The sequence below is a fragment of the Galeopterus variegatus genome, unplaced genomic scaffold, assembly GCF_000696425.1.
Source record: "Galeopterus variegatus unplaced genomic scaffold, G_variegatus-3.0.2 Scaffold181, whole genome shotgun sequence".
Taxonomy (NCBI): Eukaryota; Metazoa; Chordata; class Mammalia; order Dermoptera; family Cynocephalidae; genus Galeopterus; species Galeopterus variegatus.
The window spans coordinates 336933-364451 of NW_007726292.1; the positions used below are offsets into that span (position 1 = coordinate 336933).

Below are 27519 nucleotides of genomic sequence, written 5' to 3' on the forward strand. Positions count from 1 at the left end.
AAAATGATAACCTTGCAAAAGACAGGAAAATTTCCCCAGCCTATAGTCTCTGTTGTAAGATAAAGAATTGTAGCACAGCAAGGTTGCTGGCCCAAGGACAGACAAGGTACTGATTAATATGTAAAGACACTGGGAAATTGCTGTAGGGAGAGAGAATGTTTGCTAAGACCAAGCTTTTGTTGATGGATCAACTTAACCTCTTGCAAAGTGCATTATGGAATGTCACTTTCCTTGTTTGACTGATGTTACCAGCCTATATAGTTAAACAATAACCCCACCTGTGTTCTTTTCCTGTAACTTCCTGGTCTGGAGAATAAATGCAGGGCTAGAACCCCCGTTCTTGGTTAATTTCCCAAGGAAGGAATGCCTCGCTCTTGAGAATCCTGGGAGATTAACCCCTTCAGGGCTTCTCACTGTTCAGAAGAGATGGGCTTTGAATAATCCTTTGTGGCTCCATCACCCAGGGGAAGCTGGGTGACAAATCCGTGGGAGGCAAAGCAACACCATATCATCACTGTGACAAATTCTGGAGAGTCTCTGAAGTCTCACTTTTTAAAACCAAGCTATCCAGCTTTAACTTCATGGATATTTCTGTGTTTATGTCTATGTCTACATCTAAATCTACATCTATGTCTACGTCGATGTCTATATGTATATGTATATCTTTATAATATATATATATGTATAGAGAGAGAGAGAGAGAGAGAGAGAGAGGCTAATCTTTGAATTCTAAAAAATCAGATAGGAAACATGAAGTGGCTGCTTACCTGTTCTGATAATTTTTGTCCATTGAGGTGAGCCTGCATCACAGCATCATTAACAAGCAAGTGGAAGTTCAAGAGCACGTGTTCAATGTCATACGTTCCCTGCATTGCATCAGACAGTTCTTCCAGTGACCGGATATAGGCATGCCAGTGTGGATTAATCTCTGCCATGTGCGCCAGACAGCCTCCTACAACGCTGAGGCAGTAGCCCATGCAAGGCTTGCTGAGAGTCAGGCCCTGGCAGTGAGGGCAGTACTGCATCCTCAGGAGGGCTCTGCTGCACTCTTTGGAGAAATGCAGGTGGTCTGTGGTGTTGATGACCTCAATGCCCAGATTGAGTGCCTGCAGAAACGTGCGGCTGGGCAGCAGTGCCCGCCCCATCTGCCCCATTACTCTTTTGGGAATATTACCAAATGGACTAATGTCCCGGCGGGCCACCCGGATGCATTCTGAGTATTCCAGGGAACTGTCAGTCACACCAGGGTTAATAAGATGGTTGTAGACCAGAGGAAAAAGACTGTCAAAAAATCTGTTTACAAATTCTTCATGATTAACATCTGCACCAAATAAATAAAGCCCTACATCAGTGAAGAACTCCTGAACTGAAGCAGCAGCCTCCAAGGCCATGTTCCTATAGGTGTTGCAAAAAAGTATACTGGTGTAATTTTCTGCTTGTCTGATGAGAGTTTCAAGGGTTTCTATAACACAAGAAGAGAAAAAGGATGAAAACGTTTAGTAATTATGTTGAAAGTGTTCATTCATAGGCTCCAAAAAGTAAATGAGATTAGTGCGCCAAAACTAACTTAAGGATCTAAGTCATAACGCTCAGCCCACTAAACCAAATTTAGCTTTACAAGGATAGTGGCTGGACAATAATGGCCATTACACACAACACACAGATTTTATATAAACATATTTCCTAGAATCAAAGTCCATTAAAAAGCACACAAATCAAAATTAAGTTACATGTATGATAGTTTCTTATTTTATACTATAGTCATTCATAACCCACTAATGATAGGAAAAAAGTATCACTGAGAAATTTATTTCATATCCTGAGTTCATTATTTATAAAAGATGATAACGTTAAATATTCGATTTACCATTCATAGTTTTTTCATCTTGTTTTTTAAAGACTGAATGCTAGTAAATTACACACAAGTTGCTTCAAAGAGAAGCCAAATTCCAAAAGGAAAACCTGACAATCCTCAGCATGTTCAAACTAAAAATAAAATAAAACATTTCATTATCAAACTATCCATAAATTATCATATTTTGTAAGCAATGGAAAAATAATTAGTGCTATCGTTTGATGAAAATAAATAGTTGCAACCACCTCATCAATTATATTCTGTTGCTCTTATCATCTTATCTTCAGACTTGACCATGTGATATTTTATTTCTTACATAAATAACATGTTCCCAAATCAATTTCTCTACAGAAAGAAGAATAATTTATCCACAAATTAAGGAAGAAAATCCAAATATGGGAGATGGAGTAATCATTATGTCAAAATGCTATTTCAAAATGATGGCATTAAGCAGCAGTAAACCACCTTGGATACACTAGTAATTACATTTTACAACTAGACTAAATAATGATACTGGACTGTATCAATAAATAATTAATTATAAAATAAATTCAATAAAATAATATCCCATAGTCCCAATTTCATAGTTATTTTTAATTAGTTTGTAAAAGACCACATAATAATTCAGTATTCAAACCACTATTTGTGTATATTATAAAAAGAGATGGAAGAACAGTAGAAAAAAATAAAATGGCATAACAAAAAGCAGAGGTGTAGGGAGAAATATTAAATAGGCAGCCCTGTGTCATGCATACAGCATAGTGTCCTCACCAAAACAAAAAAACGGGAAAAAATGCTTTTATGAAGAGTACAAAGGAATAAGAATACAACATCATGTGTTCCGATTTTGGCCTGAGACTGATTCATATTGTGTTCCAGGATTTAGTGTGGTATGCCAAGGTGCATCTACCCTGCAATCAAAGGCAATGGCTTTTAAAAGATATTGCAAATTTGTTGCAACAAAAGAGTACTATAAACTAGATTGTCAACTAGGTAAGACTCATGTGTTATCTATGCATCTGTAGTGCCCACTAAGGTATAAGCTACATGTTAGGTACTCAATAAGAACGAGAAAAAATACCAATAGGATGGTAACTGAAGGCTTCAACTAAGATTAGCAGGTCTGCCGAGAGTGACAACACTAACATCAACAGCCTGATCACCTTGGTTTCATGAGGAAAATGCAGATTGCCAGGCCTCTGCTCTGAAAATTCTAAATACTGTCTTGGTCCAGGAATCTATATTTAACAAGCAGCCCAGGTAGTTCTTTAGACATGGCCAGTTTTTGAAACATTGCAATTGTATGTTTAAAATGTTCTCTCTACTTTTATAGAGTACTTCACCGAGCATTCCACCAGGACAGTCTGACCCCACTGCCGCAATCGCAGCAACTGCACTGCTTTCACAGATTCACAAGAGTGAACATGAAAACTAAATTCAACCTCTGTGGCTTGAACTAAAAATAAAACTGCTACGCTTATATTTTTCTATCTTGTGTGTGGCTATTAATTGCGAGGTAGCTCGCAAATGATTTTATTTACCAATAATTATTAAATAGTAATAACTGCAAATTATTTCATTTTTTAAGATAAAATAAGGAAGATTCAAAGATACTACTATGTCACAGGCATTGTTACAAGCGTTCCACCAGGGTTTCTAAGGTGCGTGCTACAGATGTGTATGTGTGACTGACACCTGCAATATTATTTTCAGTGGAATAAAAGTAAAGCATTCTTGACCCAGGCAATACAAACACTCCATCTGATTTCTGCCAATTCTAAATGATGCTGAAACATGCAACTTTTTAAAAAGTCAAATACAATGTTTCTTTATAAATTCCAATCCCACTAATTTAGGAATATATTAATTTAAGAATATATGGAGCTTTTCTTTCAGTAGCTATGTTTTAGGAATTACTTTATTTTGTGAAAGCAATAGTAAAGGTAGTATATTTAATAGTTAGGAATATCCATTTATACTCCAAATATCATTATTTCTTTTTTAAGGCTGCTCTGTACTACTGGCAACAAACTAATTTCGACTACTGTTTGAAGTTGTAATTAAAAATAAATTTCTGAATGAAGTCTACAGTTTTAATTTTATTTTATTTCAGACTAGTTTTCCTCTCATTTAGTTTTATTCTTTTTTTTTAAACAATATAACCAAAAAACTAATTAAAACATTAGAAATCGTATGACAGTGAAATTTGAAAAATTTTCCTTAATATTACATGTATTAAAATTTTGATTTTTGTAACTTTGTATTGATTTTTTTTTTAGTATAAACATGACTTTAATAAGGCTATTGTTTTTCTTTTTGCTACTGACTTGGAAGACTTTCTTATATATTTTGGAAATTAACCTCTTATTGGATAAATTTTTTCTTCTATTCTATGGGTTTCCTTTTCATGTTGTTGATTGTTTCCTTTGGTGTGCAGAAACTTCAGTTTGATGTAGTTTCACTTGTTTACTTTTGCAATTGTTACCTATGCTTTTGGTGTCATAGCCAAAATAAATAATTTCCAAAACCAATGTCATGGAATTTTTTTATATGTTTTCTTCTCAAAAGTTTTATGGCTTCAGGTCTTATATGTAGGTATTTAATCCCTTTCGAGTTGATTTCTATCCATGGTGAAACATTTTTTTTTTTTGCAGGTGGATATCAAGTTTTATAATTAAATGGTAAAAGTACAAAAGTATAAAAATATTAAAATATCTTTAGGTTTGATTTCTCTTTCTGAAAGTTCACTGCATTATTGCGGTCTTTTCTTCCTTCCTAACTTTGTATTGATTTTACTACTCTTTGATGGAGAGATTGTATGTTCTCAAAAATAAACATTCTGATTAATTTCTGAATATCTAAACACAAAATAGATTTTAAAAATTGACTTACTGTGTTAGTTTTTCACTATGCTATTAAATCATCACAATATAAGAATTTTTTTTCAATCTGTATTAGATCTGATATTAAGACATTCCAATTAGTTGAATTACCTAAACATATGTCAGGTATGTATTTTTGTATGCATATATTTGTGATTATAAACATTTCTTAAATCCAATCAATGAAGAAAACTGTAAACTATTGTTCTATATTCATTTGATTAATTCTTTGATGCTTAGGAATAAACATATTTTTGTGAATTTTTTGTCATAAACACTTCATAAGATTTTAATATCTAAACATATAGGTAGGAAAGGGAGAGGAGGAGGGAGTATTAGGGAAAAAATAGTAAAGAACCACAGAAAATGTTTACATTGTATAATGGTTAACAGAAAAGTACATAAAATGAAATATCTAGAAGCCAATGCATTGTATGATTTAATTTTTATGAAAAGTTGGTAAAATCAGAAGTTGAATTTACTAAAACTAGTTATTTGCATTAATCTGAATTTGTAAAACTGTCACCTGTTCTCATATCATGTTTACCAAGAAGTTGAGTGTTTTCATTTTATGGAATTAACATGATGATATTAGCAAGAATTTAAACTTTCAAATTAATTGTCAAATAAAATATTTGCTACTTGGCAAAAGAGCAATCTACATATAAGTCAGCACTTATAAATCCAAGGCAGGTCAGGTGCTGAGTAATTCATCATACCTACTTACTTATTAAAGAGAAACTATGCAGTTCCTTTCATTATGAAGTTTTTTAAAAATTATTTTTAGTTGATAAATAAAAATTATACATATTTATGGGGTACAGTATGAAATTTTAATACCTGTATACAACCTGTAATGATCAAATCAGGGTAATTAGTATATCTATCACCTCAAACAATTATTATTTTTGTTAAGAACATTCAAAATCCTTTCTTCTAGCTATGTGAAAATATAGAATAAAATCTTGTTAAGTATAGTCACCCTACAGTGTCATAGGACACTAGATCTTATTCCTCCTACATAGTTGTAATTTTGTACCTGTTAACCAACTTCTCTCTATCCCACCATCCCCCTACTCTTGCCAGCCTCTAGTAATCACTGTTTTACTCTGTACTTCCATGAAATCAACTTATTTAGGTTCCACATGTGAGTGAGAACACGTAATATTTATCTTTCTGTGCCTGGCGTATTTCACTTAACATAATGTCCTCCAGACTCACCCATGTTGCTGCAAATGACAAGAGTTCATTATTTTTTTATGGCTGAAGAGTATTCCATTGTTCATTACAAAGCTTTAATACATAAGAAATACCCATCATGCACGCTATACAAGTATTAGCTTCTTTTTCAAGTGCTGAAAATTTCAACACACCTTGAAAATAAATAAATATTTGCCAGTATTGCTTAAGAAACTTAAGAAACAAACTAGAATTTTTTTTTCTCTTTTTGTGTTTTTCATTGAGAATTGCAATAAGTTCTCCTTTCCAGTGACTTCAGATCATGTCTATAAAGATAGAACAATATTAAGCTTGACTTTTAATGCTTGAGAAATATATTAAATAAAAGTCTGCTAATTACTGTTTGAATAAAAAACACAATTCCTCCCAGCCTTATGGGAAACATATCTATACATACAATCATTTATGTGTTATCTCACTAAAAAGAAAAGTTGGAATGAATGAAGTTTATCGGCATCTAATTCAAAATTCAACATTAACGTTCTATGATAATTTGATGACAAAACACCTAGTACTAGAAACTTTACTTCAACTTTCTCCAGCCCACATTCTCTTTGACACATTTTATTATACATACAAATGATTGCTGACACTTAAGGATTTAAATTTAAATAAAACTGGTGAAGACAAAACTCAGGTGATATCGACTTAAAATTAAATTTGACAAACTGGAAACTCAGTGAAGATTCATGTGCAGGTAGCTTTTTGCAGTGGGAGGAATTTGATATTTACAGGGCTTTTATTGGTGTAAAGATAAAGTTGATTTCAAAAGCTAATGATCATGAAGTAACTGTTATAATAACCTCTCCAGCATGACATGAACATTTTATGACCCTTTTCATCGTTTTTATTATTTGTGATACATGACCATTTTAAGATATAAAATTTGAAGTGTCAATTACAATTTAAAGCTACAGATATCCTAAAATACAGCAATGAAATAGATGAAAAAGAGTAAATCATATCAACCACGGATAATCAGATGATTTTACAATGTATATATGAGTTGAAGAGAAATTTTCAGAGTGAATTTACATTTTTGTGTATTACAATTCTCAAGTCTCAGGTGATGTTACTGCAGTAGATAATTCATTACTACTCTGCCACTTTAGAGCTACTTTATGCTTGAAACTGTGTATTCTGCATTAAGTTATAGATAGATGAATAAATAGGTAGATCATTTTTTCTTTCTTTTTTGACCAGTAAGGGGATCTCAACCCTCGGCACTGTGCGGTCTGCACCACACTCAGCCAGTGAGCACACCAGCGATCCCTATATAGGATCCGAACCCGCGGCTCGGTGCTACCAGCGCAGCACACTCCCGCGTGAGCCACAGGGCTGGCCCTAGGTAGATCATTTTAAGAGTAATTTCTCAACCAATTTTTTACCACACACATCTTACAATGAATTTTAATTCCATCTCCTACTTTCTAAATGAAATATACCTTCTAATAATTTTAACAATAGCACATTTAATAATTTCTTTAATTATCAGAAGACTATTATGGCCACTCCAAAGATATGCACATTTAAATAAAAAATAAATTACCTATTTTTTCAGCCCAAAAGTGTTTATACTGAATTTCTTCAATTTTTTCAAAAAGTAAAATGTGCAATAAAAGTTTTCTGGAATATTAATTTAATGACATTTTGAATTTTATGCCATATGATTTATAATATAATTCTTCAGAAGTTAGTCATCTGTACAAATAAATAGTGAGTGGGATATTAATCTGTATCACCAAAAATTAGCATATTGGTAATTAATCTAGTCTCCTAGGACAAGCACTGCATAGTAAAATACTTTCTCAACTTTTCTTCTCTCTCATTTCTCTCCCCATTAATTTGGTTATCATGGTGCTTCACATCTATTTCTAATATTATTTTATAATCATTTATGTTCTGAAAAATCAATACATAATTTTAGCAAAAAATTTAAACTCAATTAAGCATTTATGTAGCAGATAAAATCAGTACCAAACAACGAAATGTAGATTGTTTTATGAATTATCGTGGGGTAAAGATTTAAAATCAAATATTCTAAAAATCTTTAAAATAATCTCAAAAACACAATAAATAAAAACAAAACAGGTCTACAGAACAGTTTCTTATTACTCAGTAATTTATATGATTTATTTTTATACAGAAAAGGTGGGTCTCCTTTTTTGTTTTTGTTTTGTTTTGTTGTTAATTTTATACTCTAGGACATGGGTCTTTTTTACTTAAACAAAAACTTTCATTCTACCACCTCATAATTCCTGCCCTAATTTCCTCATTGACATCTCAAGAAAATGAGACGTTTTATATTTTTGGTTCCCATTGCCACATTGCCCATTCCGTCTTCAATATATTCAAATCTAGTTTCTTTTGATACTCATTCCTTCATTCATCCATTCAACCAATATTTTTGGGCAACTGTGCTGGACTTTGAAGCTAAAGGTGAACAAGCCATATGTTCTTGTCCTCATAAAACTTAGAATCTGTAGGGTAGGAGAGAAAGTATAAAAGCAAACAAAAACAATAAATGTGATTTATTATTGTGTTAAGTAAGTATTATAGCAAAAATAAAAGAGGGAAAAGGATAGAAAGTGCTGGGGCACTGCTTTACACAGCTCTGGGTCAATTTGTCCATAATTAATTTGCTAAAAGACAAGCAAAAGTAAGTTCCTTGATTAATTTATTCCCAATAGGACACTTTCTGAATTTACCAAATTTATCCAAACTATATATAATATTTGGTCATTTAGAAAACTTAAAAATTTATTTTGGGGGCTGGCCCGGTGGCGCACTGGATAGTGCACCGCTTGGGAAGCGCGGCGGCGCTCCCACCCGAGGGTTCGGATCCCACATACAGACCGGTTCCTGCTCACTGGCTGAGCGAGGCGCGGGAGCAACACCGAGAGTTGCAGTCCCGTTGCCGGTCCCCGGTCTGGTGCGGGGGCGACACTGAGGGTTACGATCGTTGCCGGACACGGAATAAAGACAAAAGACAAAAAAAAAAAAAAATAAATTCTTAGTTTTTAGTTTTCCTTGTTGTGAATATGAAACAATTTCATATATTAAAAGTGATTAGACTAGTACCTAGAATGCAGAGAGTACTTGGAGGAAGCTCCCTGTTGTTATGGCCGGCCTAGGTGAGGAAAGGCAACCAAATTATTTTAGATAAGATGAACAGGAAAACCCTCTCTGCAGAGGCAACATTTGAGTGGAGACCTCAATGACCAAAAAGAGCCAGCTACGAGGAGATAAGTGGTTAGTGAGTTCAGAGGCGATGCAGTGCAAGGCTATGAGGTGTGAAGAAGCTTGTTGATTTGGAAAAAACAGAGAAAAGTCAGTATGATTGGTATCCAGTGAGTGAGAGGAGGAGAGAAAGGTCAGAGAAGTAGGCAGGGGGCAGATCACAGATGGCCTCACAGACCATTGTAAAGGGTTTGGACTTTACATGCAGAACAGAAAGCTGTTGGAGAATTCTCAACATGGGAGAAAAATGATTTCATTTTATTTTAAAGAATCACAGTGGCTGCTGAACAGAAAGCGGACTGTTGGGGCAAGGGCAGGGGCAGGAGGGAAAGCAGGCAGCCCGGTTAAAAGGCTATAACAACACAGGTGGACTGGACTGCGGTGGGGGTGGAGTAAGTTGCAGCAAGTGATCACATCTGTCATGCGTATAGAATAATACCAAAAAGGACTTGCTGTTGTTTGGAGGGGAAACAAACCAATGAAGGGTAACTCTGAAGCCTGAGCCTCAGCAGCTGGATGCCCGGTGGTGTCATTAAAGAAGACAGGCAAGACTTTGGAGGTGCTGTGTGTGTGTGGTGGAAGCTGGAGACTAAAAGTTCTGTTTTGAACATGTTAGGACTGAAATGCAAATTAGAAATTCAAATAAAGTTTACCAGTATACAGTTAGATAAAATAATTGGGGCCTCAAGGGAAAAGTTGAGGCTTTTGATATAAATCTGAGAGTGGTTGATATGGACAGTAAAGTCATGGTACTGAGTAAGATAACCTAAGGAAAGAAGATAGGTAAGAGTGGAGAGGTTCAGAAAAAAAACGTAACCAGAAAGAAAACTGAGAATGAAAATCAAGTGAAGTAAAAACAAAATAAAAAACTGGAATGCCCTAGAAATCAAAGGAAGAAAATGATTCAAAGAGAAGACAGTAATCCTTCACGTCAAATGCTATTAAGAGGTCAACTGAGATGAGGAATAACAATTGACCATGGGAACTGACGAGGGAGAGGCTCTTAACGACCCTGATAACAGCTGCTTCAGCAGAATATATGCACACAAGAGAACAGGAGTTCAGGCAATGTATAGACAACTTCTTCCAAATGTCTGCTATTATAGAAGCAGAGAACCAAGGCAGGCACTAGACTGGATTACAGGGTCAGAAGTTTTTGCTCTTATGAGGAGGGAGATTTGACTGGATGTTCACATATGGACAAAAATAAATTGATGACTGAGCGGGGGCATGGGAACCACAGGAAGAAATTCCTCGAATAATCAAAACTGTGTGATCTAGGGCTCACAAGGAGACCAGAACACTGGATAGATCAGCGGATGTTGAAGTCAACAGGAATGATGGCAAGTGAAGTGAAAAGAAAGAGTGAGTCAGGTAACAAAACGTTGAACTGATAAGGAAACACAGCTAGAAGTCCGGTAAATGACACCATGCAAGACTGGCAGGTAGTGAGGCTTCCTACACGCATGTCAAAGGTGATTTTCTAGAAGCGAACAGGAGCAACGATGTGGATCACCCAACCATGGAGGTTACTCGTGTTAGTTTCCTGTTGCTGCTGTAACAAAGTACCACAAATTTGGTAACAAATTCCTACAAATTTGGTAAGCATCTAGACTGAAGGTCTTGGAAGTATTATTTGCCATGTCTAGATGGTCATCGATAGCTATTCTTTTATTAAAATTTCTTTTAATCTTTCTCATTGCTAGATATTGCCCCCAAATCTACCTCATCCAGCCTGGATTACTAAAAGAGCTCCCACTTGTGCCTCAGCACATTTTTCCTAACTTCTTTGTTGAGCATTCTATTCTAAATGTTTCATAATTCTTTTCTCCTATTTATTGAAATACAATGTCTCTCCAGGACCAAATCCAAACCTCATAGACCTGAGTGAACCAACAGCATTTTATTTACATCATAGGGTCTCCAAAACATGCCTAAAAGGATACCCAGGTGCTAGAAAAGCAATTCTATGGCATTCTAAATCGAAATGGATTAATTTGACTTATAGCCCCTCTAACTACATAAGGATAACTAACCTCAATCTTTTCTTTTAAAGTCAGCCCTGTGCAATCCCTAAAAGTACAAAAAGAAGTCGTCTGCAGCTAAAACTCTTACTGAACTCTCACTAAATAACAATAGTTAAATTTTCTTTTTTCTTGGTCAACATATTTAATTATATCTACGTTTTCATTATGTCCAAACACTGCAAGTCATTGATCATATTTATTGTTCTAAGAATTGTCATTAATTTACAGCCTCTTCTTGGTGCTAGAACATTTTAGTGATTTTTTTTCCCAAATATCAATATATTGGTGGGTATCACAGCATCTTACATCTTCCTCATCTTATGGTTCTTGGATATTTGTCTACAGGATGGTGTTAAAAATGCATCTGTTTGTTTTTATTAGCTTTATATGAATGGCTAAGGAATTTCATTAGACAACACAATATTATTCTCTATACAAATTCATTTAGAAGTATAACTGATAATTTCTAACCACCATATGCTTGAATGAAAAGGAACTAAAAAAATGATTTAAATTCCATGCTGGAACCCCCTGATATTACACATCCTGATCATGGTCCTACAGATCTGCTAGATCATATTGCCAAGTGTCATGTTTGAGTGATTCCTACAGTTACAGGCCAGCAAATGGAGAAATAAATGAATTGAAACTATTCACTCCAGAGTTGTGGACAGTTTAATAAATATACTGTTTGTACCTTGACAAGAGAGAGACTTCCTCAGAAGGTAAGCAATCTTTTAGGTCATTACATTTTTTCCAAATAGCAGTAGAAAAAATTGCAATACTTTCTGATAACTGAAATGGGTTATAAAACACAAAATCAATCAGACCAGGAAGAGTCTGTTTTATTACAACATCCACTCCTGCTTTTATTAGAAAATATACCAACAGTAACATAGTCAAAAACAGAAAAATTAGGGTATACCAATTATATGATTGAGCTATGAATGCTACCAGCCCTTTCTAAATTTGCTGGAAATGTCAATTTAAAGATAAAAGTGCTTCTGTTATTACTTCTAAATATTAGATTATTATGATTTCAGAGATATGACTTTAGAAATAATATGGATTTTCTTTATGAACATCTACCAATTCCAGAAAAAATATTTGCTGCCCTTATTCAAGAGTTCTTAAAACAGGAATAGAAATCCTTATCGCTATGAGTACAATTTTGCAGAGCAAGGTCAAAGTGTTTGCAAGATCAGTGTATTAGGCATGGAAAAGAATGTGATAGATGAACTAATTCATCTCCCAAACGCCCCCATAACAAGTTCAGGGACTTGAGGCTCTCTGCTATTAAAAACAAACAAACACAAACAAAGCCTTCCATTTTAAAGCCATTCTCAGTACCCTACTGCACATTTAATATAGTCAAAACATAGTGGCCTTGTAGCTAATGCACCAAATTCCATAAAACAAGAGTTAAAATCTTTTTCTTTTCATTTTAAAAATTTTTCTTAGAAGATGATATTAGCTTCTGTGTGGAGGTATAGTCATACATCTGAAAATTATTAAAAAGTAGAAAGCATCATTTAGGAAGGTACTAATCAATGCTAGGCTTTGAAGGAAGGATTGAGTTACAGTTTCCCTCTGTTGCACTCACTCCTACTTCTGATTTCTACTTTCTTTCATTTTGAAAGAATTATCCATGATGATTCTTACATCTTTTTTACACTGAAACATTAGCAGTATTTATTTCAACAGCTTTTCCCACTTCGTTCGTGTTGTAGTCCACTCTTCTTATTACTGCACTTCATTTTGGTTTTCAGTTTTCAATTTTAATGCAGATTCCACTTCTACACCACGTGAACTTGCAGGGTCTTTCCTGCCCATGCACAGTGAAGTGTTTTAGACAAGCATACAAATAGTGCTCCCAGTCCTATTAACAGCCTTAATAGAATAGTGGTCCTTGTACCTGCCCCACCTAAAGCTCATGAGGGTAAGGGCCAGCTCGCTCACCACTGTAGCCAATAACAGCTTCTTATCAAAAACATTCTCGAGGTGAAGTTTAAAGCTAGCTTGGTAGTTTAAAGTCACACTTTCCCCCATATATAATTTATGGCAGTGTTCTCAAAAATCTCAGTACAGTTAAGAAAATCTTTAGTTATTCTCAAAGCAGGAAGCCTCTTTTAATGTTCCAGGATGATTAAGTTATTCAGACATGGTTTAATATGCATGAAGAAGGGTAAAAAAGAAAAACAACAACAAAAACACTTGGTGAAGTTTTACCAATAGTAGTTTAGTAAATACTTTATATAATTTCATGTAAACTACTCTAAATTGCTACCCAGCGTGCCACACAGCCTTTAAACTGTAAAAAAAAAAAAAAAAAAAAAAAAAAAACTTTTTTTATTATGTTTCTAAATACATTTACAATAAACATTACAATACATCGGTCTATAGTGTCATAGATGACCTAGAGTTTTTGCAACATTAAAATAGCCAAAGGCTCCCATTGCTTACAGTAAAGTTTCTTAAATCCTAACATTCATGAGTTACTTCGGGCTTCTGATTCACATCCAGTCATTCAGATTCAGTAGGTCTGGAGAGAGGTCCATCAATCTGCATTTTTATCAAGCATTTAAAAACCTGGCCCTGGCATTTCTAAAAGTCTAAACATCCTGGAGTGAGATACATAGTTTGCTTTCTTAGGCATGGGGCCTGACCTGTTGATCCACTATCAAACTGTCCACCCTTCCCTCTCTCGCCTCTAGCTTTCCTCACCCCCATCTTCTGCTGTCATCACACCTGCAGTTGATGCTCCAAACACAGAAACATGACGCATTTTAAACTTCCAAGCCTTCACACATTTTCTTTCTTCTCCTATCCTTTTCTACCGAGAACACTCATACTCATCCCTAAGAGCAAATGCCATCGTATGCACAAGTTCCCCTGATCCAATCAGGATGTTAGTGGTATATTCTACCATTTTATACCACTAGGTACATATCACTTCATACATGACAAATATTGCAGTATTTTATAATTATTTCCTAATGGTTCTATATGCCCCACTATACCTACACTCTGTGAGGTCAAAGACCATACTAGATTCATAGTGTACTTCTTCTAAGCACCAGAACTGACACATAAGAGGTAAGTAATAATTGTTTACTGAGCACAAAAATGTAATGTTAAATTACTGTGTTTTTTTATTTTTTCCAAATAAATCTAAACACTCTAAACTCTTAGTACATATCAGTACACATATAATGTCATATATCTTAAGTCAGAATCATTGTAACTCAGAATCATTGATTATTGTGAATTTAATCTGTCAAAAAATATATATTAGGATTTCTCTGTTAAATTGTGCACTCACTGTAAATTTAACTATGTTTAACTTATTTAAAGAGATAACCTTATCTTTTATACCGTTTTCATCTCCCATGTGCTGGATAGTTTCTTTTTTTTTTTTCTACCTGACAATTTTTTTTTTAATGTAACAAAAAATAGCTCTTGGGGAAGAAAGCTGAGAGTGAATGACTGCTATAATTCTCATTCAGAGGAAGGGCAACGGCAAGCACACATCAAAATGTTGGCAGGAGTTTGAATCTAGAGCTAGAGTGGTGATGTAAACATAAATCTTCCGGGAACACTTAAAAATTGTGGGATGGATACTGAGTTTATTATAGTTAATTGTATAAGGATTTGACATATTTTATTTGGATATTAAAAGAAAGTGTGAGCCCGGAATATGGAAGTACTAGTAATATGAAATGCACCTATTGGTGTAGTGGTACAGAACCCACAATCAACCTGCACTCCACAGCCACTGCCTTGTTTCCAGTTCAGGCTGTGCCATCTAGCACCTGGACTTTGGGCAATATTTAACTTTTTGGTGTCCCTGATTCCCTCTTTATAAAATAGCCATAGTAATAGTGTCTACCTATAGAATCAGTGTTAGAATGAAATCAGTTAATCTTTTTAAAGGAACTTGAATAGTGCCTGTAAGACAATATATTAGTTTTTCTTAATAAAAGAATAGAAAATTCCGCAATGAAATTCTCATCTGCTATAATTTTCTTCCCTGCATCATGTACATAAATCATATTTACACTTCCATAATAATATGATTGTAAAGCTGATGAAGTATTCTTTAGAGATTTACATATAAAATCTGCAGAATAAAATGTTATATCACTAATGAGAAGTGCTTTCACTTCTTTGTAAAGTAGTTCTAATATTCCATCTTATGGTTGAAAGGAAGAAAAATATAAAAATCATATTGTTAACTCCAGTACTGGAAAAATTTCAAACTTCAGGTCCTCCCAGGCAAGATGCAGGACAGACCTGTCACTTAGGAAAGAAACTCTTCCCCATTTGAAACTGTCCACACATGAGGCAGTACCTCTGATGGAGCACTTTTTAAATTGCATCATTAAATGAATCTTTGTTCATTTCTCAGTCTTCCCCACTCAGCTGTGAGCTTCTTGGGAGTAGGAATAATAGAATCCCCAGAACTTACTGCATTGCTGACCCATAGCAGGTGATTCAGACACGTTTGTTTAGCTGATCTCCTCTGTCTTTGGATCTCCTTTCCTGCTGTTATTAGTGCTAAGTCACTCAATGGCAATTCAAAGCATGGATTGAATATATCCCAGAAATCACAAGAAATGGGGAGGGGGTAGTTTCTTTTGGAAAGCTTTGGATATTTTATTTTCTACCCCCTAAAAAGAGATTATCAAAATGACAAAGGAAAGAAAATTTTAAAAAACAGTTTCTGATCTCTTTTAAAATACTTCAGTGTAGTATAGTATTGCTTTTACTTGCCTATGGGAAGATACCTTAATCTTTTCATTGCTTAGAGTGTATAACAGTCTAAACCCTTGTTGATTCCCTCCCTCTGTCTCTAGTAGACAAACACAATTTTCCTTATATCACCTTCCTGTTTCATACACCCTTGCCCCTTTCTTTCATCTAGCGCTCTCCTAATCCCTTCAAGTGTCACCTCCTCCAAAATTTCTCCCCAGGCAGAGTCAAATATATTGCTTCCATGTACTTTGACATTCTCTCACACTCGATTTTAGCATTCCTCATTTCACTCATATTTTTCTCTCTCTCTCTCTCTCTCTCTCTCTCTTGCTCCCTCATCCCCGAACCATGAACACTTAGAAAACAGGTGCTGGGTTTTTTCATTAAAAACATGCAATATCTTCCAATATATTTGACACAAAAAATACTTTCAGGAAAAAGATTTGTTGATTAATGATTTAAGCCAGGTGAAAATATATTTTTTTCTTCTTTAAGGAAAACATACTCATTGATTTTGGTATTTACCCTAAACAACTTTTTCCAGAAGCTGGTTTACCCTTATTTAAATGGGCATTTATATATTTTTGATAATTTCTTTGTAGGGAAAAAGATGAGCACATGAGTATTATTGCCTCATATACTATAGGATCATGTTCAATTGATGTCATCATATTATATTAAAAGTCATATGGAAGTGCAGAAGGATGTAAGGAAGGGAGACAAAAAGGAGGAAGAAGTGAAAGAGAAGAGGAAGGAGAAGGAGAAAAGGAGGAAAATATATAAACCTTCAGTTATTTGATGGAAACAAAATTAAGTTTCTAAAATTTTTAAAAATTTTAAAATACAGATTATTCATTTGTATGTGAACACAATTAAAATTTCCAGCAAAATATAAACCAAGCATAAATATCGAGCAACTTCTATGATCTGCTTTACTAATTTAGTCCTTTTTAGAAATTATTAGTTCCAATCTAATATTTAAACATTTCAGCTCACATAATGACTAGTGTATTAAGACTGATGATACCAAAACACCCAAGTCAAAGGCGGAAAAACTAGGAGTGTAAGTTCCAGTACAAATCAGAGTCTGAAGGCATGAAAAGATCCATGACCCAGCTTAAAGACTGTAAGATATAGAGGAGGAATTCTTTCATACTCAGCTCTTTATTCTATTAAGGCCTCCAATGGATTGTATGAGGCCCACACACATTGGGAAGGGAAATGTACTGTTCTTAGTTTACTGACTCAAATATTCATCTCTGCATCATTTACTGAAAAGGCTGTCCTTTCCTCAATGTACATTCTTGGTGCCTCTGTCAACGATCAGTTGGCTGTAAGTACATGGGTTGATTTCTGGGTTCTCTATTCTGTAATATTGGTTCATGTGTCTGTTTTTATGCCAGTACCACACTGTTTTGGTTACTGTAGCTTTGTAGTATAGTTTGAAGTCAGGTAGTATAATACCTCCAGTTTTGTTATTATTATTTTTTTGCTCAGGATTGCTTTGGCTATTTGGGGTCTTTTGTTGTTCCATATGAATTTTAGGATCTTTTTTCTATTTCTGTGAAGAATGTCATTGGTATTTTAGTGGGGATTGCATTGAATCTGCAGATTGCTTTGATTAGTATGGACATTTTCACAACATTAATTCTTCCAACCCATGAGCATGGAATGTTTTTCCATCTTTGGTGTCCTCTTTATTTTTTTCAGCAGTGTTTAGTAGTTCTCATCATAGAGATCTCTTAATGCTTTGATTAAATTTATTCCTAGGTATTTTATTCTTTTGGTAGCTATTGTAAATGGACTTTTTTTCTTGATTTTTTTCCTGCTTGTTTGGTGTTGGTGTATTAAAACGTTACTGACACTACTGATTTATGTGTACCTATGTTGACTGCAGCTGCATTTACAATAGCCAAGATATGAAACCAATCTAAATTTCTATCAGTGGATGACTGGATAAGGAAAATGTGGTATATATATATAAATAAATATAATAAATATATAAATATATATATAAATATAATAAAAAATATATATATAATGTATATATATATATATAAATATAATTAAATATATATATATAATGTGGTATATTGTGTGTAAGGTACTCTTACACACAATGAAATTCTACTCAGCCCCCCAAAAGAATGAAATTCTGACATTCACAGCAACATGGATGAGCTTGGAGAAAATTATGTTAAGTGAAATAAGCCAGGCACAGCAATAGAAATACTGCATGTCCACACTGATAAGTGGGAGGAAGAAAGGAAGGAAAGAATGAACAAATGAAAGAAAGAAAAGAAAAAAAAAAGAAAGAGTCCATGATAAGACATAGAACTTTCAGAAGGAAAGAATACATCTATAGTTACTAGAGGTGGGAAAGAGGCAGGGGAAGGGGGATTAGAGAGTAATTGGGTGAGGGAAACAAAGAATAATTATAATTTTTAATAATGAACATGCTAATAATATTGATTCGATCATCACATACTATACACAAATACTAATAGTCAACTCTGTGACTATTAGTGACTAATAGTCCCATAAATACATATAAGCAATTATGTTTTAATTCAAAACACAAATTTTAAAAAAAATGTTCATCTCATTCAGAAAACCCTCACAGAAACACCCAAATATAATGTTTAACCAAATATCTGGGCACCCAGTGGCCAAGTTAGTTTGACACATAAAATCAACCATAATACCTATATAACATCAAATACTTGAGACCATGAGTGGAACTTGTTCTGCTTTTCATACAGCTAAAGTTCAGTGATATCTAAGCAGTTCAGTCATGAAACTTAAGGCAACACTCACAATAATTAAAAGTGTCATTCTCTAACTTTTGCTATAAACAAAGGAATATTAGTTTCAGACATCTGTCTAGTAGATGAACAGATTTTATTTTGTTGTTTCTAAGTCAATGCAAGAATAGAAATGACAATGATAAAAATAAATGCTATTACAATGATGATGCTAGGGCTTCTTTTGGTCATCATGAGCATATCAATACCCACTTCTGTCTTTATTTCATCAACAAATAATAATTGAGTACCTACTATGGGCAGGTGCTAATCTTTTTAAATCAAGAAGTCTCATGGAGATAAAAATAAACAAATAAGGAATAAATAAAACACAGACAAGGAGGGATTGGCAACCTTCTCTGTGGTGGCATTTCGTGCACTGGTTTAGGAGTAGAGGAGCTTCTTTTACCACCACCACCCTAAGAAGCTTATACCAAGAGGCATCTACTTTCTTTAGCTTTTCATAAAAATGGGTAAGATCTTCTTCCTCTAAGATGATGTTAATATATTCTAATAGGTACTATAAACCAAGCTAAGAAGCACAAAGTGAACAGCTCGGAGTTATTTGATCAATTTGGTTAATGGAGAAGTTCAAAACATATAATCAATCACAAGGTAATATTTAGTCACATAAATAAAAAAATTAATTTGAAAAACTTAATAAATAATTCTTGGTGGGAGAGGATACAGATTCCCTTTTGATTAAATATGTTGCAGCTGTAAACACAAGATTACTAAAATTTCAAGACTATTCTCATCACCTAACTCTAAAATACATTACTATGTCATTACATATGACTGTAAACTTATAGACACAAAACTTTTAGATATGGAAAATAAGCTAAATTCAAAAAAAAAAATCCTTAGGCTTATGTTCATTATATCAACCAAGTCAAACATTGCCCAAGTTAATCAATTTAATTAGGGTTAACTTGTGTTCAATGCACTAATTATGACTACATATCGAAATCAAATCTCATTAAGATGCCTAAATTAAATCTAATTATCCTTTGTGATCAGCTCTTGGAATTTGTTTACCAATATCAAACATGAAGAGTAATACCAAATGGTATGAATACTGTTATACAAGTTTGCCTTTCTGTATGCTTTTGCTACAGGTGAGTAAAGCAGAGCTGCTGTTTAATTACAAAAGAAAATATTTTGGCAATTTCATGTCAAGCTAGTTCATTTTTCAAAACTTTCTGCAGTCTGGGAGAGATAATCATGCAGAAGCATTCTTAGGGACTAAAGTACAGCCCCAGAAATTAGTACAGACTCCAGTTACACTGCACAGTTTAAACCACACCCTCAAACGGACATCACCTCAGCAACTGACAAAAAATGAGGTTGCAAGCATTCCAAATGACCTGAGCAGATCAGAGGAGGAAACAGATAGCTGGAGGTGCTGCATGCACCATTGTTTCTAAAACATTTAGAAATTTATTGATTTCTTTTTAATAGCATATATTGTGTTCTTTCTACAATAAGATTTTATTTTGCTTTTTTTTTTTTGTCTTTTTCCGTGTCCGGCAACGGATCGCAACCCTCAGTGTAGCCCCCATACCGACCGGGACCGGCAACGGGATCGCAGCCCTCGGTGTTGCTCCCGTGCCTCGCTCAGCCAGTGAGCGGGAACCGGTCTGTATGTGGGATCCGAACCCACGGCGGGAGCGCCGCCGTGCTTCCCAAGCGGCGCACTGTAGCAGTGCGCCACCGGGCCGGCCCTTACTTTGCTTTAATCTTTCAAAATAAGCTCCCTTTCTGATTTTTGATCTTCCACACCTGCATAATCCCACACTAACATTAAGGTGTCTGTAATTCTGTCTCCTGGTTCATATCATTTTGTCAGATTTTATTATCTTTAATATGTTGGCCACAATCTTGGTTTACACATCTATGCCCTTAATTATTGCAATAGACTCAATTACTAAACTCTCTCCTAATTCTAATCCAAACAGAACACTAATAGATTAGTCACCAAACACTGTGACACACAGTAACTCCTCAAAATACAGAATGTTACTTTATTGCTAGAGAATAAACCAAAGTGATATCCTGGCATTTAAAGCTTCTACCTAGAGCCCTTGTTGTATCACTCAAGTGACAACATGTGAACTCTAGTTCCAGCAGATAAATCTCTCTTCACAGTTCTTATAAAAACTAGCTCATATCCCAATTCACCCTAGAAACTAGGGTGTAGTCTAGACTATTCTAGTCTTTCTTTTTCTCTGGATTCACTCAGTGCCCAATAAAACAACTGATATCCTGATATTTTTGAGGTCTTAGCAAGGCAGGCTTAGGATGAATTACTGATAAGCTCAGAATTCAGATTTTCAGAAGATTCATTAATCACAGATGCCCATGTGAGACTCTTACCTTCAAACATACACAAGCAAATACTTCTCTTCCTATCAATAGGTTCAGGGTCACTATAGATTTGGGGGCCTTAGGTGAGAATGGCTGGTCTTGAAAGGAGCTTTATTTGTGCTTTTGATGGAAACACTTCTACAGACACAATACAGAATTCAGAGATAAGGAATAACTCCTTTCTTTGACCTCTCATAAAAATCACCTCCTATAAAAATCACCTTTCTTTTGGTTTTGAGGTACCTCTCTCCTAGTTTCATTCTGCCCTTTCAGCAGTTAACATCTTGGTAAAGTACTCAATAAAGTACTAATTTCTTCCCTCACTCTTCCTGTAGTGGATATAATGAGATTTCTCTTCGAAGGTCAGTGGAGGATAAGTTGATTAACAAGCAGGGCTATTGAAATATTTATTCTGGCCAAAGTTCCCTCTTCAAATTAGTGTCTGCTCACTGTCACCTGATCATGCCTCGCACATTCATGGTTCCACTGTGGAGTGCTTTCTCTGATTTGTCTAGGAGTTGAAATCATATTCTGATTTACTTCACATTGTTTCCTGTAATCACTGCTAATTCACTCATAATTGTATTATTGTCCTCTAAAAGAACCATGTTTGCACATTTTTCTATAGCATCAAAATATGAGTGTTGGTGGCTGTTGGTGGACACAGTTATAAAACTCAGTCCTCCATTCAATACAAACATATTCTAATGATAGTGCTGGAACCATGTTTCACTCTTTCCTGGTCTGCGTTACAAGCACAGCTGTCGACTTTCCTAATGCGTTTGTAATTACTATGCGAGAATGCACAATATATATATTTTTTTTAATTTAAGCACTATCATTTGAAAGCACTCCTCTGTTAGGCCTTGTAAAGCCAATGGTGTATTAAGCAGTTAATCAATGTGTGCTATTTTACCCTGATGCCTCTTTTCACTTTGTAAAATGGACTGGTTGAATTTTCCTTGTTCGAAAATGCCACTGAAATTACTGAATTCATTTACAAAGATATAGAACAATGATTAAGTTATAGTTATTAAATATTTCCTATTTTATTGCTTATATTAAGAATTGTCAAGATATTAAAGATTCTTCCATAAACAATAAGTTAATGATTAGCAAGAGCCAACTGGATTTTTAAATTATTATTATGGCCTGGAATTATTTTTATTTCTGACAAAAGCAATTCATTACCCTGACATTCCAGTATCTTTCTTTTTGAAAGACTGTATAATAAAAAAAGGTAGAAATAACATAGGAAACATTTGAATATATTGTAGAAATCTTCTAAAATGTGAATAATGAACTATTATCATTAGATGACAAGTGTAATAAAATAATGTCAAATATTCCAGTACCTGTTATACATGTATTTGAAAATTTGGGGTAAGAAGCAGGTGGTCCAAAAATTTCACTTAGCAGATAAGGAAATAGGTGTACTGAGATGAAAGAGCTTGCACAATTTTGCTTCATTTCAGTGCTATGTGCTGCTAGCTGATACTATAGCTCTTGTGTGAAACAGGAAAAGGTACATGCTGATCTGTCCCAGAGCCAAGGACTTGAAGATCAAAGCCCCAGCTGGATGTAGTCCCCACTCCCCCCTTGTGCAGTACTCAAACCACACCACTGTACATGACGAACTATGTGAGTTCACCAGTGGTAGCACCTGCATTCAGACATGGCTTCTTGCAGAAAAAAAAAAAAGAAAAAGGAAGACAGGATCCAGAAACAATAGTCCTCGCACATTTTTTCTATCTATCAGATATTCCTATTCTTGACTACAGTGAAAAGGGGGAGCCATTACAGTTCATTTAATAATGCCATCAACTATTAATAACAAACCTGACAAAAACAGTGTTACAAAAGAGAAAAGAACGGAACAAAGAAGAAAAAAGTGCTTAGTACTACAGGCTTAGCTGCAAGAGCCATCACTGATGCAGGTTGCAGTACCTTATCTGAGGGTCTGGGGTCTCCTAGTTCTCTAGGCTTCATGGCAATGAATTCTTCTGTGGAGTAGATTTAGATCACATCAGGACCAACTCAACATCACACGTTCACTGAGCGTGCACCTGCTATCCGCAGGTCCCAGACATGCTCTCTTACCTGGAGCTGGACCTAGACCTGAGGGACCGGATTGAGCAGGAAGCTGAGATGCTGGGTGGATTGATCCATATACACCAAGTCCTCAATAAGGCAACACTGATCAGATGTTAGAAAATTATGAAGGGGAGAATTTGGCTATTGATCTCCAGTGGACCAAAGAATCCTGTCACGCTTCCCATCCCCTCTAAAGTTTCAAGTCCCACCTGGTAGTCTGACAGTGGCAGCTCTAAGTCACCAATAACTTTAAGAATCTGGTCAAGAACAAGTTGGCTCCACTCATCTGTGACAATCATGCTTCCCCCTTTCATGAAACTAGTAAAATTTTAATTTAAATTAAGCGGAATCATCATCAAGGGAAAAATAGAGAATGAAATGAAAGAGAAGTCAAGTACATTATATATGTGTGTAAAGGTATATATATACCTTTATATATATCCATGTATGTTTATATATGTAACTTATTGCTTGTAATGAATTTAATTTGTAACTAGAGCCAGCATCATACAAAATAATTAATACATTAAGAGCAAATATTTATTCTGGGGGGAGAGAGAGTAAGAATACTTAAGTAAAAAGAAATTTAATACCACAATCAATACCTTCAACAACTTAAAGGAGAAAAGTCCAATGATCACGTCTCAGACACAAAAAGCACTTGATAAAATAACACCATTATAACTTATTGAAACTTCAAGTAAGTTAGCAATAGAAGGTATCTACTTAAATACAACAGACCAGTTCTCAAAGACAAATAGCAAAACAAACATAATTCTGAATGATGAAATGCTAAAGCCATTTCTTGTAAGTCAGAAACAAAACAATAACGCCTATCATCACTTACATTCAAAATTGTTTTGAATAGTCTATCAAGTGAATTGAAAAAGAAATGACAAAATATTATGTGATTTTATTCCTGAAATACATCAAGAGTGTACATACTATTGGCATAAGATTAGGTCAATAATTGTGAGGAAAATAACTTAATTAGAAGAAATATCCTTATTTAAAGATGTTTTAAAAAAAGTGTCTCACAGTTTGTAAGTTATGAAGTTAAGTTCTAGCCTTAGTATGTTTGATCTAAAACTCAGATATTAACAGTTATTCTAATGCATTCTCCTGAGAGGCACGGTGTCATACTCCAGGTCCCCTTAAGCTTCCTTACAGTGCTATGCACATACACCTTAAATAATATTTAGGGTTGCATGTGGAAGTTGTCTTCGGAATTTAAAGTCCCTTATATAGAAAATGGGTTCAAAGAGTTTTCTATATATGAAAACAAAATATGGAAGCAATAAGAGGGCATATTTCAGTTTACTAAAAGCTTTCTGAAAATGGAATGGGCTTCTTTGAAAAAGTAGTGAGTGGCCTGTGAAAGGAGGCATTTAAGTAACTGATGCAGGATGGTGGAGAGATTAGAGGATGAGATAATGTCTAAAATTCCTTCCAACTTTAAGATCGGTTGAAAAATTTAGTTTAATACTTCCTCAATGACATAAATTAAGTCTATTATGCTCGAATGTTGGGTGATAGTAGGTTTACACCTAGGTAGCTATCTAACACATGAACTCAAAGGACTGTCTTTTCCTCAGTGCCCATTTCCCCAGTTTATTAGTCTTAGCATTTGTATTTTGATCTGTCCAACTATTAATAAGAAATATTGTGCCGGTAAATCCAGCACAGAAACACTTTCACATTCCACACATGGGCTTGAACTAATTCCATTTAGCAATACTTCTAGCCTTCAAGGGACTGTAACTTCTATATAATATTCATAATGTGATACCTTTAAAGAAATACTAAGTAAAAAATGACCTAATTAGAGAACTGTAAAACAGAGATAAGTTAAAATGAAGAAAAAATATTGAGAAGACTTGAAAGCATTTTGTCGCATGAAGCAACTTAATTCATCCCAAATGTTATGCTACAGTAAGTTATATGATTTTGCCAGATGCTTCTCTTTAGAAAAATTTTATTATACCAAAGAGAGCAATTTCTTTTAATGAGAATATTTTTGAATAATATTTGTTCTTGAAACCACTGCTTTCTTTGTTTCATATCTAATGAGAATAATTTCCTTTGATTCATAGGCATGTTTATTCTTCTGCTGGTGCAATCCAAATACCAAATTAACTACATGCATAATATGAGAATAAAGTGGAGACCTTCCAGATCAGTTTCTGAAAATGTGCATCAATCATAGAAAGCATGTGATTTGCATCATAGAGGATCTACAGGTTATAAATTATAAGCAAAGCTTGTGGTTAATGTCCCAGTCTAGTATTATCATTGGGTAGCAAGCTAATACAAAATCTGAACAGTGAAAAAATGAAAAATGCTAAAAGTATATGTCTCAGTCATCATAAACTATAAGCAATATATATATATAGTCTCAACACAGAGCATAGTATAATAGGCCCTGGTTTTCACAAAAATGTATGTGAACTGTTTAATGATGCAGGTCATGTGTATATAACGTGAATGAGTCTGTTTGGAGAGAAGGTGTAAATTTAGAAAAACACCAGAACTTAAAATTTGGAAAAGGAAAATCGGAGAGGAATTTGCTTCTAAGAGTGGTAAGTAAGCCAAAATATAATTTGAAATAGAAAAATAAAACACTTCTCGAATAGATGGTAATGGAGGTGATGTGTGGAGCACAAAACAGAAGGGAGAAATCCACTACTAAGGGATAAATGCTTGCATGATTAAATAGAATAATCATGCAAGCAGGAACACTTCACAGAGGTGAATCACATGGTTTTACAGGAAGCTTCTGAGCTCTTTTCCTCTGGCTGAAACAGGAGTTGAGCAATCAACATACGATCAGAAATATCTGATTTTTCCTAGCATGATTAACCTGCCTGAAGTATACTACAATCTTTAAAAATGTCACCAAATGTTATAAAAAGCCATAACATAACACTGTATTGTGCAACACTTCTTTATAAAACATGATATCATTATCTTAAGTCATCTCTGATCTTGAAACACCTGATTTCTTTAAAAAAAAAAAATCTTTTCCATCAAATTACAGCGATTATACCATCAGTGCCTTGTTCATAGTAATTGCACAAAAATATATCTGAATTCAGTAATAATGGTCAAAAATGTTATTGTAGCAACAATATCCTGACACAAATAAATTTAATGATTTTACATTATTCAAAACAAAATAAAGTAAGTTCCAAAATCAGGGAAAAATGATACTAAAATGTAAAAATAATATACACTTATATTTGTAGAGAAAAATGAAGGAATATTCACGATGTGGATAAGCAGGTATTGGTATGTACATGGAATGAGATAATAAATGTTATATAATTCTTGACTTGAAATGTTCCATGTGCAGGTAAAAATTGAACCAATCAGAACTCAACCTGGAAAAATTTTATGAATCTTATATTACCTGAAACGTGGATCCTTAAAATTGTTTGTGGCCCTACATCCAGCATCCAGTATAACCACGCTGAACTACACTAAGGAAAATAAGTCAAGAGCTTTCATATTCTGATCTACAAAATCAGGCCTTCAGCTACTGGAAGATCCTGATTAGGGGCTCTGCTCTCATGACTTCTTAGAATTAGAACAGTAGCCCCATCTTGCAGGTTAGCCTTGCAGCACAATCTAATTCTAGTTTCCTCTCACTTTTCTGGTTTACCCATCTTCCCCTCTGTGTTGCTGAAGCTCTAACACATGCTTGGTGCCTACAGCCAAGCTGTGTTTGAGAAGCCATTTAAAGACTTGAGCTAGATAAGGTAATGACATCACAAATAGTATGTTTTGGAGAGACAGTGTTGGTAGGAGTAATGAAGCATTTATTGGAAGCAGAAAGATGTTATGATAATAGTGAGATGATAATATGGTAATAAAAAATGTAGTGAGGGGCCGGCCCGGTGGTGCACTGGATAATGCGCCGCTTGGGAAGCCTGGCGGCGCTCCCGCCCGAGGGTTCGGATCCCACATACAGACCGGTTCCCGCTCACTGGCTGAGCGAGGCGCGGGAGCAACACCGAGGGTTGCAATCCCATTGCCGGTCCCCGGTCCGGTACGGGGGCAACACTGAGGGTTGTGGGGCCGGCCCAGTGGCGCACTGCGCTAGTGCGCCGTTTGGGAAGCGTGGCAGCGCTCCCGCCGAGGGTTCGGATCTCACATACAGACCGGTTCCCGCTCACTGGCTGAGCGAGGCGCGGGAGCAACACCGAGGGTTGCAATCCCATTGCCGGCCCCCGGTCCGGGACGGGGGGCACCCTGCG

At 35.0% G+C, this 27519-nt stretch overlaps 1 protein-coding gene across 1 annotated transcript in view; it reads right to left on the bottom strand.

The window, feature by feature from the left end:
* The window catches only part of GPC5 (glypican 5), a gene marked incomplete at its 3' end in the record, with an annotated part of 474236 nt that overhangs the window by 201537 nt on the left and 245180 nt on the right, over positions 1–27519 (bottom strand). The window contains exon 3 of the mRNA XM_008564102.1: positions 768–1462. Within this exon, the coding sequence (XP_008562324.1) occupies positions 768–1462 (695 nt within the window). The remainder of the gene's footprint in view (positions 1–767; positions 1463–27519) is intronic.